Source organism: Panulirus ornatus, chromosome 50 (genome assembly GCF_036320965.1).
Source record: "Panulirus ornatus isolate Po-2019 chromosome 50, ASM3632096v1, whole genome shotgun sequence".
Lineage (NCBI taxonomy): Eukaryota > Metazoa > Arthropoda > Malacostraca > Decapoda > Palinuridae > Panulirus > Panulirus ornatus.
Window position 1 is genome coordinate 10930925 of NC_092273.1, and position 15647 is coordinate 10946571.

The 15647-nt window shown below is 41.2% G+C and overlaps 1 protein-coding gene across 1 annotated transcript in view; it reads right to left on the reverse strand.

The window, feature by feature from the left end:
- sdk (sidekick cell adhesion molecule) overlaps nucleotides 1-15099 on the reverse strand; it is a 385895-nt gene extending 370796 nt beyond the window's left edge. Inside the window, exon 1 of the mRNA XM_071691428.1 lies at nucleotides 14283-15099. Coding sequence (XP_071547529.1) covers nucleotides 14283-14364 — 82 coding nt within the window. The 5' untranslated portion in view covers nucleotides 14365-15099. The remainder of the gene's footprint in view (nucleotides 1-14282) is intronic.
- Nucleotides 15100-15647: the final 548 nt, after the last annotated feature.

Here is a 15647-nt window from a genome sequence, read left to right on the forward strand (position 1 = left end):
TACGAACACGTAACCAGGTGTAGCCAATGCTTCATGATCACCCGCATGTGTATACCATAGCACAACACATGGAATGCAAGGAGGGCTGGCAATGGCAGCATACATAACGCTTCACAACGGACCATGGCCCACCAACCCCAGCTCACGGAACCACCAGGACTCGATGGGGGAGGTGGCCAAATTGTAAACCACCAGGACTCGATGGGGGTTAGGTGGCCAAATTGTATAATCTAATTCGGATCACTATGAGTGGCGGTTCTGCAGACTGCAGCTGCTGACCCAAACTTGGTGTGGCGCCACGGTGAATGTCCATCTAATTCCTCCCACACACCTGAGGCCCTGTACAACACCTGCACAAATACCCACCACAGCTGTGTGCAAGCAACGGTCGTCGTCTAACATCCCAGGGGGGCAACATCTAAACTGGTAAACATTTTACTCCAGTCTGCAAATCTCAACTCTGTTTAGCCTAGTTGCATATATGCGACAATGCAATGAAATGTGTGCTATAAAAAAAATATTAATAATCTATGATTAAAACGGGAAACGAAAAATTGGCAACAGTATATCTCCCCAACTTACATAACTCACCTTCTCTCATATTCATTTCATTTTCTCGTAGCTATAATCTACCAGATTCCACGCCGCCAAACAAACCAATTACCTGTCAAAGTATCAAAGAACTGACTTTATACAGCAAATGTTATACCAATAACCGTTCGTACTACCAGAGGACAGCAACAGTGTTCGTGGTCCGGAACATTTGAAGACTCACTGGAATATCAAATAATTTCCGAGACTAATTTATAATAATCATATTCTAAACGGTTAGCAACCATAAAAAAGCTAAAAACACAGCATCATATCACTGGCAAACTGACAAGTGAAAGGGTAAACAATTATGATTGTCAAGTACACTAAACCTCGTGTACATCAAAACAATAATAAACGGATCATAACACGTGAAATACGATAGGCAATAAACTGATTTGGACTGGCTGGTACAATAACCCTAAAGTGGTCTGAAAATACAGTACCATAGGACATAAACTGCTAATGACAAGCTGAAACAGCTGAACACCAACACGGCGCGTCCCACCCAAGGGGAGCAGACTCGCCAAATCACCCAAACACCTACAAACACCTCACAGACTCGTGAGAGCACATACTTAAAATCTAAGTACTAGTCCCCCGTAAATACATAACGCCATCATTACTGAGTATTTGGTGTGTGTGTGTGTGTGTATGGTGCTAGGCTGGTGGTTGGTGGCTAGGGTGTGGAAAGGGGGGGGGGGGGAAGCGCTGGCGGGCACAATGGCGTCAACACACACACACCCTCCCTCCCCGGACGCCGTAACCGCCACCAGCTCGCGCCCGGAGATTTAAACTTGCGTTATCGATCGCCCGGCCGCCATGCTAGTGGTATCTAAATAACAAATGGTCGCGTGTCGCTTCTGGGATAAGGCGAGAGGCTGCTGACCAAAACTGTGTTTGTCAAGAGCCTCGGTAAATGACTTTAGATAACGAGGGATAAGCGTACACACTAAATAAATACCGCGCGAGACATAACATGCGAAAGCCAGGGCGCCGCCACCATTCATATCCGCGACATTTTCAAATGCGTTGCACTGTTAAAAATCTATTGGCATTCAAAAAAATATATATGTCCTATACGGGCAACCATTCAGTGGCTGTTACGTCCCATCCGACCTTAAACAAGGTTAACTGTCGAGTGGGTCACAGCCACTGGGAACGGCAGATAGACGAGTCAATAGACAAAACCAACAGGTACTTAAACCTGGGTGGGACTCTCTGCCTCGATAACAGGTCCCCAAGTTGGCGTGAAAGGCCTATTGTTCTCACAGTCTATTCATACTTCCACGAGGCACGGGTTCTGTAATGGTACAGAATTAATCCGAGGGACATAGGCAGGGCAAACTAGGTCTATTGATTGAGCATGGATTTTAATCTGAAGGCAGCAGATTGGAGAGAGAGAGAGAGAGAGAGAGATAGAGAGAGAGAGAGAGAGAGAGAGAGAGAGAGAGAGAGAGAGAGAGAGAGAGAGAGAGAGAGAGAGAGAGAGAGAGGCGCGATAGGACAATTAGCCAAAATCACGAAAGCCATAAAAAAAGCCTAGGAGGTTTAATGACGAACAAGACAAACATTGTCGTAATTGATGCCTTCATCTAAATCATGACATCAATAAAGTAATGGTCGTGGTTGCAAGCGTCCAGACTTTTGGCTGGGGAATTCGGTGGCTATATTACAAATATTGTAGTGATACGTAAACAAACGCTAGTGGTTCGCTTGTTGAGCTTAGCTAAGCCTACTGATGACCAGGGCCAGTGAGGCTATATCCACCAACCTAAAACGTTTAAATACCTACAATTACCTACTTCAGGTGCTAAGGATAATTATAAGACCACACACACTAATCCTGCATGTGGTGCAAACATGACAAGCACCAAAGAAGTCCTAGGGTCGTACGGAGGAAAAAGCCATAGAGGTGTCTAACATAAGGAAAGTTTCGTAAGCGTTAATAATAATAAAAAAAAAAAACTCGAGGATGTGATACAGGTTTTTACCTACATCGTGAGCTAAGATTAATCAAATAATCTCGCCAAACATAATGAAATACATGGTCCTCCTACATCCATGATAACAAGGCACTCATCGAGTGGCCTAGGACAGCACTACACGCTTCTTGCATGGAACGCTCAGACGCTCTCATCATTAAGTTAAGAGTATACACGTTCTGGGTTTCTATCAAAAGACAGAATGGAAGAAGTTTATCACAGCTACAAATGAAAATAAGGAAAGGGAGTTCCACATCTGGGAGCATCCACAAATTCTCTGCTCCACCGTAAAATACATGCAGGTAGCAGTGAAGGAGAGACATCCCGTAACTCCAATGGATGCGGGAGGCCAGGGGCCACGCCCTTATCCTGCTGTTCACAAGCTCAACAATTATTACCTATAGCCTACGTTACGCCCTATAGTGGATACAACCCACCCCACGCGTGGGGAGGTGAGGACAGACAGACTCGGAACATCATTTTCGCCTTTAGCTACGACGAAAACTAGTTCAACCGCTTACATTAATGACGAACAGACAAACATTGTCGTAATTGATGCCTTCATCTAAATCATGACATCAATAAAGTAATGGTCGTGGTTGCAAGCGTCCAGACTTTTGGCTGGGGAATTCGGTGGCTATATTACAAATATTGTAGTGATACGTAAACAAACGCTAGTGGTTCGCTTGTTGAGCTTAGCTAAGCCTACTGATGACCAGGGCCAGTGAGGCTATATCCACCAACCTAAAACGTTTAAATACCTACAATTACCTACTTCAGGTGCTAAGGATAATTATAAGACCCACAACAATAATCCTGCATGTGGTGCAAACATGACAAGCACCAAAGAAGTCCTAGGGTCGTACGGAGGAAAAAGCCATAGAGGTGTCTAACATAAGGAAAGTTTCGTAAGCGTTAATAATAATAAAAAAAAAAAACTCGAGGATGTGATACAGGTTTTTACCTACATCGTGAGCTAAGATTAATCAAATAATCTCGCCAAACATAATGAAATACATGGTCCTCCTACATCCATGATAACAAGGCACTCATCGAGTGGCCTAGGACAGCACTACACGCTTCTTGCATGAACGCTCCAGACGCTCTCATCATTAAGTTAAGAGTATACACGTTCTGGGTTTCTATCAAAAGACAGAATGGAAGAAGTTTATCACAGCTACAAATGAAAATAAGGAAAGGGAGTTCCACATCTGGGAGCATCCACAAATTCTCTGCTCCACCGTAAAATACATGCAGGTAGCAGTGAAGGAGAGACATCCCGTAACTCCAATGGATGCGGGAGGCCAGGGGCCACGCCCTTATCCTGCTGTTCACAAGCTCAACAATTATTACCTATAGCCTACGTTACGCCCTATAGTGGATACAACCCACCCCACGCGTGGGGAGGTGAGGACAGACAGACTCGGAACATCATTTTCGCCTTTAGCTACGACGAAAACTAGTTCAAACCGCTTACATTAATGACGAACAGACAAACATTGTCGTAATTGATGCCTTCATCTAAATCATGACATCAATAAAGTAATGGTCGTGGTTGCAAGCGTCCAGACTTTTGGCTGGGGAATTCGGTGGCTATATTACAAATATTGTAGTGATACGTAAACAAACGCTAGTGGTTCGCTTGTTGAGCTTAGCTAAGCCTACTGATGACCAGGGCCAGTGAGGCTATATCCACCAACCTAAAACGTTTAAATACCTACAATTACCTACTTCAGGTGCTAAGGATAATTATCAAGACCACACACACTAATCCTGCATGTGGTGCAAACATGACAAGCACCAAAGAAGTCCTAGGGTCGTACGGAGGAAAAAGCCATAGAGGTGTCTAACATAAGGAAAGTTTCGTAAGCGTTAATAATAATAAAAAAAAAAAAACTCGAGGATGTGATACAGGTTTTTACCTACATCGTGAGCTAAGATTAATCAAATAATCTCGCCAAACATAATGAAATACATGGTCCTCCTACATCCATGATAACAAGGCACTCATCGAGTGGCCTAGGACAGCACTACACGCTTCTTGCATGAACGCTCCAGACGCTCTCATCATTAAGTTAAGAGTATACACGTTCTGGGTTTCTATCAAAAGACAGAATGGAAGAAGTTTATCACAGCTACAAATGAAAATAAGGAAAGGGAGTTCCACATCTGGGAGCATCCACAAATTCTCTGCTCCACCGTAAAATACATGCAGGTAGCAGTGAAGGAGAGACATCCCGTAACTCCAATGGATGCGGGAGGCCAGGGGCCACGCCCTTATCCTGCTGTTCACAAGCTCAACAATTATTACCTATAGCCTACGTTACGCCCTATAGTGGATACAACCCACCCCACGCGTGGGGAGGTGAGGACAGACAGACTCGGAACATCATTTTCGCCTTTAGCTACGACGAAAACTAGTTCAAACCGCTTACATTAATGACGAACAGACAAACATTGTCGTAATTGATGCCTTCATCTAAATCATGACATCAATAAAGTAATGGTCGTGGTTGCAAGCGTCCAGACTTTTGGCTGGGGAATTCGGTGGCTATATTACAAATATTGTAGTGATACGTAAACAAACGCTAGTGGTTCGCTTGTTGAGCTTAGCTAAGCCTACTGATGACCAGGGCCAGTGAGGCTATATCCACCAACCTAAAACGTTTAAATACCTACAATTACCTACTTCAGGTGCTAAGGATAATTATCAAGACCACACACACTAATCCTGCATGTGGTGCAAACATGACAAGCACCAAAGAAGTCCTAGGGTCGTACGGAGGAAAAAGCCATAGAGGTGTCTAACATAAGGAAAGTTTCGTAAGCGTTAATAATAATAAAAAAAAAAAAACTCGAGGATGTGATACAGGTTTTTACCTACATCGTGAGCTAAGATTAATCAAATAATCTCGCCAAACATAATGAAATACATGGTCCTCCTACATCCATGATAACAAGGCACTCATCGAGTGGCCTAGGACAGCACTACACGCTTCTTGCATGAACGCTCCAGACGCTCTCATCATTAAGTTAAGAGTATACACGTTCTGGGTTTCTATCAAAAGACAGAATGGAAGAAGTTTATCACAGCTACAAATGAAAATAAGGAAAGGGAGTTCCACATCTGGGAGCATCCACAAATTCTCTGCTCCACCGTAAAATACATGCAGGTAGCAGTGAAGGAGAGACATCCCGTAACTCCAATGGATGCGGGAGGCCAGGGGCCACGCCCTTATCCTGCTGTTCACAAGCTCAACAATTATTACCTATAGCCTACGTTACGCCCTATAGTGGATACAACCCACCCCACGCGTGGGGAGGTGAGGACAGACAGACTCGGAACATCATTTTCGCCTTTAGCTACGACGAAAACTAGTTCAAACCGCTTACATTAATGACGAACAGACAAACATTGTCGTAATTGATGCCTTCATCTAAATCATGACATCAATAAAGTAATGGTCGTGGTTGCAAGCGTCCAGACTTTTGGCTGGGGAATTCGGTGGCTATATTACAAATATTGTAGTGATACGTAAACAAACGCTAGTGGTTCGCTTGTTGAGCTTAGCTAAGCCTACTGATGACCAGGGCCAGTGAGGCTATATCCACCAACCTAAAACGTTTAAATACCTACAATTACCTACTTCAGGTGCTAAGGATAATTATCAAGACCACACACACTAATCCTGCATGTGGTGCAAACATGACAAGCACCAAAGAAGTCCTAGGGTCGTACGGAGGAAAAAGCCATAGAGGTGTCTAACATAAGGAAAGTTTCGTAAGCGTTAATAATAATAAAAAAAAAAAAACTCGAGGATGTGATACAGGTTTTTACCTACATCGTGAGCTAAGATTAATCAAATAATCTCGCCAAACATAATGAAATACATGGTCCTCCTACATCCATGATAACAAGGCACTCATCGAGTGGCCTAGGACAGCACTACACGCTTCTTGCATGAACGCTCCAGACGCTCTCATCATTAAGTTAAGAGTATACACGTTCTGGGTTTCTATCAAAAGACAGAATGGAAGAAGTTTATCACAGCTACAAATGAAAATAAGGAAAGGGAGTTCCACATCTGGGAGCATCCACAAATTCTCTGCTCCACCGTAAAATACATGCAGGTAGCAGTGAAGGAGAGACATCCCGTAACTCCAATGGATGCGGGAGGCCAGGGGCCACGCCCTTATCCTGCTGTTCACAAGCTCAACAATTATTACCTATAGCCTACGTTACGCCCTATAGTGGATACAACCCACCCCACGCGTGGGGAGGTGAGGACAGACAGACTCGGAACATCATTTTCGCCTTTAGCTACGACGAAAACTAGTTCAAACCGCTTACATTAATGACGAACAGACAAACATTGTCGTAATTGATGCCTTCATCTAAATCATGACATCAATAAAGTAATGGTCGTGGTTGCAAGCGTCCAGACTTTTGGCTGGGGAATTCGGTGGCTATATTACAAATATTGTAGTGATACGTAAACAAACGCTAGTGGTTCGCTTGTTGAGCTTAGCTAAGCCTACTGATGACCAGGGCCAGTGAGGCTATATCCACCAACCTAAAACGTTTAAATACCTACAATTACCTACTTCAGGTGCTAAGGATAATTATAAGACAGACGGCCAAGGGCCAAAAGCTAGCTATGTCACTCCTCTGATCAGACAGGCTGGTGGTGAAGGTCGCGGCCGTAGGCCTAATTGATCACCCCATATTTTCTGCTGATCTGGTACAATTTTTTTTTTTTTTTTGCGACTCGTCCGGGCTCTTCCTCAACCTCTCCACAGATCAGTCCATGATGTATAAAATATTACGCAATGAGTCAAATAGTTCTGATCCCGAAATTTTCGCAGGGATTTTCTTAATGGCCATTTATAGATGAAATTTCCACAGCCATTCTGATATCTACACAGGATGTCATAAAAGTATGATTCGCGTTTGCGTCTAAGTCAAATATAAGAATGAGGAACACAACGTCTTGCCTCTGAAGTCTTGAAAAACAGACTAATTTACAACAACGTGGTGCAATCTGTATGCCACGAAGCTCCCAATACAAAAAGTGAAGTCAAGTGTTCGATAACCATCTCATGGCATATCAATATAATGCAATGACTAATAATACAAGATCCACAAGCTTTATAAACTACCAAACTCAAGTATCTTTTTTTTCTCGTACATTCTGTATTACTGTTACCACTTCAACTATTAGCACCCATATCAAGGGCGGTTGTGATATATTATATAGTCTTTAAACTAGTCTCATGTACCATGTTGAACATGAGCTGATACATACTGTTGTATCACGTAAATGAGTTAACACTATCAATTTCTATAAAAAAAAAAAGATCAATCCATCATTTGGCCTGTAATTCTCATGCAAACGTAAACTTAACGACCGACTATATTGAACGTCAGCAGGTAAACACGATAGACCCAGCGACGCACTGCTATCTGGCGGCGCGGTGTTCACATTCCCGGCAAGGCGCTACACAGAGCACCAGGCAATTGCTCCAGCTTACTTTAGAGGTTTCCGATAACTTAGGAGGTTTGCCTGGCGGGTGAATCGCTGTCTAACGCCTTTCCACCTCAGCAGTTTAACCCAAGAATAGATTACAGACTGCGAGACCAAGCAGTCTCCGTGTCTAGCAATGACAGTTTTATAATATAGTGACTAACAAACCCTAATCATGGTTCTCGCAGGTACAAGGGACACGAAATAAAAAAAAACAGACATTAATCGCTGTTTCTCACGTATTTGTCGATCTGTCGCTTGGAGGTACAAAAGTTACGGGAAGCGGGAAATAAGTGTCAGAATGAAGTGTGTTCCACACAGCTTCGCTGTTCGAGGAAAGGAGGCATATTAACGGTCAATCCTCGTGTGGTCAGTCATCCCACAGAAACCATGGGAAGCAGCTACCATGTACGTGCCACGAGTTTGACCAAGTCAAGTAGACTTCTCAGGTGACCAGCGGTCAAAATGATACAATGGGGAACTGAGAAAGGGCAGTCACATTTCGGTGAATAAACCCGCTGAAGATATGGAACAGTGGCTCAAGAAAAATAAACACGGCATCTATAAAATACCCTACCCACGAGGCAACTGCACTGCCTAACGTCCTGGCAAGAGTGGATTAAAATGCAATAAAAATAATTATAATATCCGTATGCCATGTATGACTGCCCAACACACACACACACACACACACACACACCGGTAAATGTTATAATCTATGGTTTTCAACACTCCATGTCACAAAACTGGCAAAAAAATCGTATGTGCAAATACAAGCAATTACGTGCTCCTGAACCCTATCACTTCCACTCTACATGGATACGTAAGGTGTATGAAGTTTGTATTATGTATTTGCCTCCTTGAGTTACGGTGTACCAGGTACGTACCATGTCTACACACGGACAGACGACATAATGCCCTCTATACACTTCCGTGTCCTGGCGGCACATATCGGTAATAATAATAATAATAATAATAATAATAATAATAATAATAACCCTCAATCCTTCTTCTAAAATTACACCGTGCTTGCGTAACGAAAAGACAACAGACGTGACCTACTGTATGAGAGAGTACATGGTACCCAGACAATCCCATTTGTTGGGTACTTCCCTGCGTAAGTTGCAGAGCGCTTACTTCCACTGATACCCCAAGTTTGCCAGGGGTATCAAAGACTGTACTGGCTTTGAGAAAATCGTTTTAGCACATCACAGCAATGGCTTCCAAGCATTTATGAGACACAATCTGTACCAGGTGCTTAGCTAATTTAGCATTAGATGAAACACCTGCAGGTCAAGTCCCCCCCAAAAAAGTGCGTGATCTATCGAAACCTTTCTCTAACTAAGCCGTTCATAACTTTACATTTCACTTCAAAACGAAGTACACCTACGTACCCACTACAGCCGGACTGATTAATATTTTCATGGTATATAACCATTACAGTCTGACTGGCTGCTAATTTCATTAAGAGAATACAGCCCGTATCTAAAACCCAAAAGCAGATTGTTTCCGGGTACATTTCTCATCAGGATTTCCATTTGCTTGTTGACTACTGCAATGAGGCATTATTGCTTACCGTTTATATTCCGACATTATCCCTTGCGCCTCCCACATCAGTAAGTATCTGCATATGCAAATCAAGGACTAGGTCTTCCAGTGCCTTATTTATATATCAACTCCCTCGTTCTCCTTTTGACAAGCACAACTTCAGAGCGTATAAGCTCATTTCAATTGGTTTAACTCGATTATTGAGGACAGTAAATAGGTCTTTCTTATCTTGGCAACTTCTATCTGAAATATTACATGTTAGTTCATAGCAGCAGCCACGTCCACAGAGGGCACGGGTTTTGAAGAGTACCATCAAAGCTCTTAATGATCCTAAATTTCAAACCCATTTGCCAGTATCAAACCAACGCCTCCAAGTACCACACTTTTCATCAAATCTGCACATCTCATCCCCTCTCTCAAAAAAAAAAGTGGACCAAAGAGTTTCATGAGTTTTTCTATCATTAGACAAATTTCTATCGAGCGATACGAAATCTTTGACATTCTTCTTTCTATGCTCTGGAGTCGTCAACTTTTCAGTAAAAAAAAAGCGATCAAAACGGAACTACATAATCCAGAATCCTCAACAGGACTAGAATTTTAAAATGACATCCACTGACCAACAACCTTTTGCTCACACAGATATGAACCCACGTATTCTATCGACTTCTTTCCGCAGTTACATTTTTTTTTTTTTTCTGGCTGTAAATCTGTTAACCCTCACTCCTAGATCCCTCACGGAAGTCACCAGGTATTCATCACGCAGGTCGAGTTATCTATTTCAGTGTTAGCAAGACGATAGGTTCTAGCCCTATGTAAATCTTCCTACAAGGCTATTTTCAGATTTTACTCTAAATGTTTTACCACCCTACAATTCTACAACCATCCACAAATTTCAAACATTACTACTTATTACACTATGTACAAATAATAATAATAATAATAATAATAATAATAATAATAATAATATAATAATAACAGCAATCCTGTCTCTTCATATTCCATTCAAGGCCTGGCTTCGACGAGTCCTGAGCAGGACAGAGAGCCGAAATATGTATACATAAGGGAGAGTTGGGGGCACTTAACATGACGTACTTATCAGACTAAGATAAGCCATGTTATCTGCCTTCTCAATCAACTTTCCAACTATGTTACCTTTTCCCTCTTTTACACGTATCATTTCCGTTACTGCTCTTAAGAGCTGGCCGCCTGAGTTCCTCTGTCAAGAGCAGTGCCAGGCAATACTTGGTAAGCTACTAGAGTGTACACTGGCTGGCTACCCGAGGTTTGGCTACTGCTGTGTCTCTAGCCTTCCAAATTATTCATCCTATGATGTTTTACCTGAAATAAAGCCTTCTCTACTCAAATATTCCTAGCCTTTCAAATCATTTAACCCATGATATCTTTCCTGACAAATAAAGCCTTCTCTAACCACATATTCCTAGCCTTTCAAATAATTTAACCTATGATGTCTTTTCTGACAAAAAAAAAAAAGCCTTCTCTAACCACATATTCCAAGTCTTTCAAATTATCTAACCTACGATATCTTTCCTAACATATAAAACCTTCTCTAACCACAAACTGCTAAGTTTTCATATTACTTAACCTATAATGTCTTTCTTGAGAAATAAATGCTATGTGAAGCAGAAAATCACTATTTCCTAAAAAACTTAAACTTTTTTTATGTCAGCTGAGACGGCCCAAGTAGATAGGCCCTAATCAAGGCCATCACATTAACGATATATATATATATATATATATATATATATATATATATATATATATATATATATATATATATCCTGAGTCAGGTACCCATTTCATCGACCAACCGCTAAGGTGGATGATCAGCTGGGTTGACTGTGGACCGACTGCCGTAACCAGGATTCGAACACATGTCCTCAACCCATGGCGGCCCGTAATTGCTTCACGGTCAGGAAAGCTAACCGATGCACCACGGGAGTCTTACTTTTATTCCTTGGTTTCTCAGCTTTCCTTTTTCATTCAAGGTTTGGTTTCACAGGGAACTTCCATCTGTGTTTAGGAACTATCAATAAAAGCAATAAAAATTGGTTGTAAAACCTGTCTGAAGACCAAGTTAAGAGATTCAAGCTCCACAGGGTGATTCTTACAATAACCACATACTTCAACCGAACGTAAAGGTGATACAGAATATAAATATAAACAAGATATCAAGTGATAAAATCATTGGGAAATGAGCCGACAGAAGATGGGTGGTTCGTAACTGGTTCTCCACAGAAGAAAACAACCTCAAGGCAGCAGAAGTTCAAACGAACTGAGAAAGGTAGGTGTCCTGGAAGAGTTAGACAATGGGTGGAGCCCATACCGCAGGCTGAACCCACACCCTCTCATTCGTATCAGTCATCACGGGGTCCGGAAATTCTCAGCAAGCCGCGACGCCGGATACTAGATCATATCCTCTGAACTTTGGCTGTGGTTTATGTGTCACAGGAAAAAAAAAAACTATAACAAAAAAAAAAACAGGGATCATGGATCTCGTCCACTGCACAGTGCGTTCTTAACAAGATTCCACTATGATGTAAACCACGTTGAAATCCAGGGCCTCTAGCGTATGAAGTATTCTCAGACAACCTACACTCTTTTTGCGTTGCCCACGACTAACACAGCTTCACATCAAGGAAACTTAGTTTCCGTTATTTCTTTTTTGTACCACCACACAATTTCTTTTTGATATACATCCCTCGCAACTTTTCTGGGGGTTAAACGAGACAAACCCCGCTAAGAAGACTGCAGAAGTTTCGTTGAATTTTCACCAAGTATTTCATGTAGCCACCAGCAAAACGTTAAATCTGCATTTAAAGCTTGTCCCCTGACGACAAATTATTGCGTATATTCACCAAAGTCTTCCAAATGGTTCTAGAAACAAACCTTATTGTTACAATAAACAACTGAAAACCAGAGTACAAGACAAAAGGCAGTTTGAGGGCCGTGAAAGACCAAGAAATGTGTATCGTACACATCCGAAAATCTTGCAGTTATTAACCGTATAATATATATATATATATATATATATATATATATATATATATATATATATATCACTGCCTCTACAAAGATGAACCTGCAGTCATTCAAAACTAGGGTGCAAACACATTATCATTCAAAGCAGAAACAAACTGCTGTATCCCAGTAATTACTGTAATTACATTTTCGTTATGGATCTATGAATAATTTGAGGTGTCATATCAAGGAATTTCATTTGTGTTAGAATACAGTGTTTTTATACATGCATTTTCATGTTGCGAAACGCTAAATAGGGGGAAAAATTAAATCAATACCTTATATGGAAAACAAAATACTGCCTCTAATGTGGACTCTAGACAGACTATATATTCTGCAAGTTTCACTGCACCAAATACGACATCAGTTTACAACTTCAAACCAACTTATAATGAGCAAAATTTAATTCCTTCCTCTTACAAATATAAAAACTAATTCACACATACAAAACAGCTTTGCAATATGGCTGGCCCAAAAGCTCTGCATCATAAGGACCCACTTACAAACTGCCACAATGGTTTGTGGAAACATGATTAATCGAAGGAAAAAAAAAAACTGCAAAGGATGGAGACATTACAGACTTTAGAATAATAAAAAAGAAAATTTACGAGGATCGTTAATTACTCAAAGCGAATATAGGATTATATATATGCAAAGCATTGGAAAGCCCAATGCTATAAATGAAACGACACGATAATTAGGTATACGAGTCCACTGTTCAGATAAATCGCTAAAAGTATCCAAAGCCTAGATCATCATGGCTCATTATAAGAACCATTATATAGACGTCTAAAAAAAAAAAACTGGGCAAACTTCTAAAGAAAGTGCGACATCATCTCGGCTGGCTCTCTTCCCATGCACAGTGTGCATCCACCAAGTCTATCTGACCAAAGGATGCTTGGTAAATACTCTTTTAAGACATGGTTTCCCGTCGTGCATAAAGAAACTAATCCCAATCCCCATGACAGATTTGGATTGAAAATACTTTTGAGTCTGTCAAATACAGTAACAGATAAGCATAAACAAGCAATCAAGGACGTTGACTTTTTTTTTTTTTCCGATACGCCGACAGGTCCAGGTTGTCATGGGTCCATAATGGTCGCCTGCAGAACGCGTCCTCAAACAACTTGACTAACCACTGGAAGCACCGAGCTCTTGGAGGTGGCCGCCTCCAAAGAAGGCGTATGGCTAAGGTGTAATGGTGTAATCTTATCCTAGACCACACTCTGAGGGTTACAGATAAGCCCTAATACCAACACAACATAAATCATTGCCATACCTCCACGGTATAACACTCTTTATCTTAAGATGTCTTATGAAACCTAATTCTTTTAGCAAGCATTTATATCTTTAAGAAACGCTTAGTGCAAATCTTCCTCATTAGCATGCAATATTCTGCACGATTCCTTTGTCACTATTCGTCTTCGTTATTCCAAGACGACCACTGTGCCAATATAAAGAAAAAAAAAACTGGGCAACCGTACTACATGTTCCGTCATCTCTTGACCAGCAGTTGTTTGGGAGACTTAAACGCAAGTGTAGGAGGTACACACCACCTGAAAAAGTGCACACTGTCAGTCAAGAATGTCCGTACCTTGAGCTTCAGCTGATGATGACAACAGGGCTGTGAGTAGGCACAGCGTCCCGATCTTCCAACCCACCGTCCAGTCTCGCATCTTTGCCACGCTTCGCCTTAAGAGACCAATTCACTTTCGCCAAGTCAGTCTTGAAGCGCCATGCAACAATTTACGGCGATAGGCGAGTCTACGAATTCATGGTAAACTACCTACGAAGGAATATCACTCAGTACTTAAATTTTCAACCGCGCAAATACGAGCTCTTCAAAAAGTTTGCCCGAGTCGACTAAGTCACTGCACCTGGACAGGATCACCACACACACATACCTGAGTTGGATCGGCAGGTGTCACTAAAAAGTTTTAGCCTGTTCTTACCATCAGGCATGCCACGGCTATCCACTTTAAAAATATAGTACACTTTTTTATCATGGATCATTATAACACTAATCTTAAAATCACAATCCAAGCCACTGTCGCGAGGGTTTCACACACCAGAACATCACAGTCTCCCCTCTGCCGTATTCAGGGGTCAACTGGTCGTCTCCTGTCGCCGCTGCAGCTGTGGTATGCGAGTTTCCAAAGCATGTTTAAACTTTTCCATTCATGTCAGACTTATTCATATTAGACATTATAAGCTTATTCAAAAAATACTTATACTATATAGATAACATTTTCTGGAAGGTATGCTTAGACTGAGGAGAGTTACTTAACTACAATATTAAATCATACGTCTGCCAGCTCCGCCAAACTTTGAATGCCTGCGCGCTGCGTCTGCGCATTTTCATTATTATATCATTATCACTTCTAGCAATTGATAAGTTTTACTTATGATAGAATTACATACTATTTCACTAATACAACGTTCAACTTGGAGCTGACTCCGATCAAATTGTTTGAGTTTTAGTTTAACACTGATTTTTCAGCTCAAACATCCATATTAATTCTGGACATGGCCAATTTACATCTTTGATCTACATTTCTGTTTACCTGTCTGTTTTTCTCACTTTTATGTCTGTCTGTCCGTCTCCCTCCTCTTGTGTGTGTGTGTATATATATATATATATATATATATATATATATATATATATTTTTTTTTTTTTTTTTTTTTTTTTTATACTTTGTCGCTGTCTCCCGCGTTTGCGAGGTATATATATATATATATATATATATATATATATATATATATATATATATATATCATTAAAGTACTTGATCGCCGTTTTCCGCGTCAGCGAGGGAGCGCAATGAAACAGACGAAGAACATTAAGGATAATTACATGAAGCTTGGGTGTCTACACCTGACCAAAGTCGGAAAGGTTAAAAGAAGGAAAGAAGAAAGAAAGCAGAACATTCTCCAGCACTGTTACTCCAGAAGAGACAGA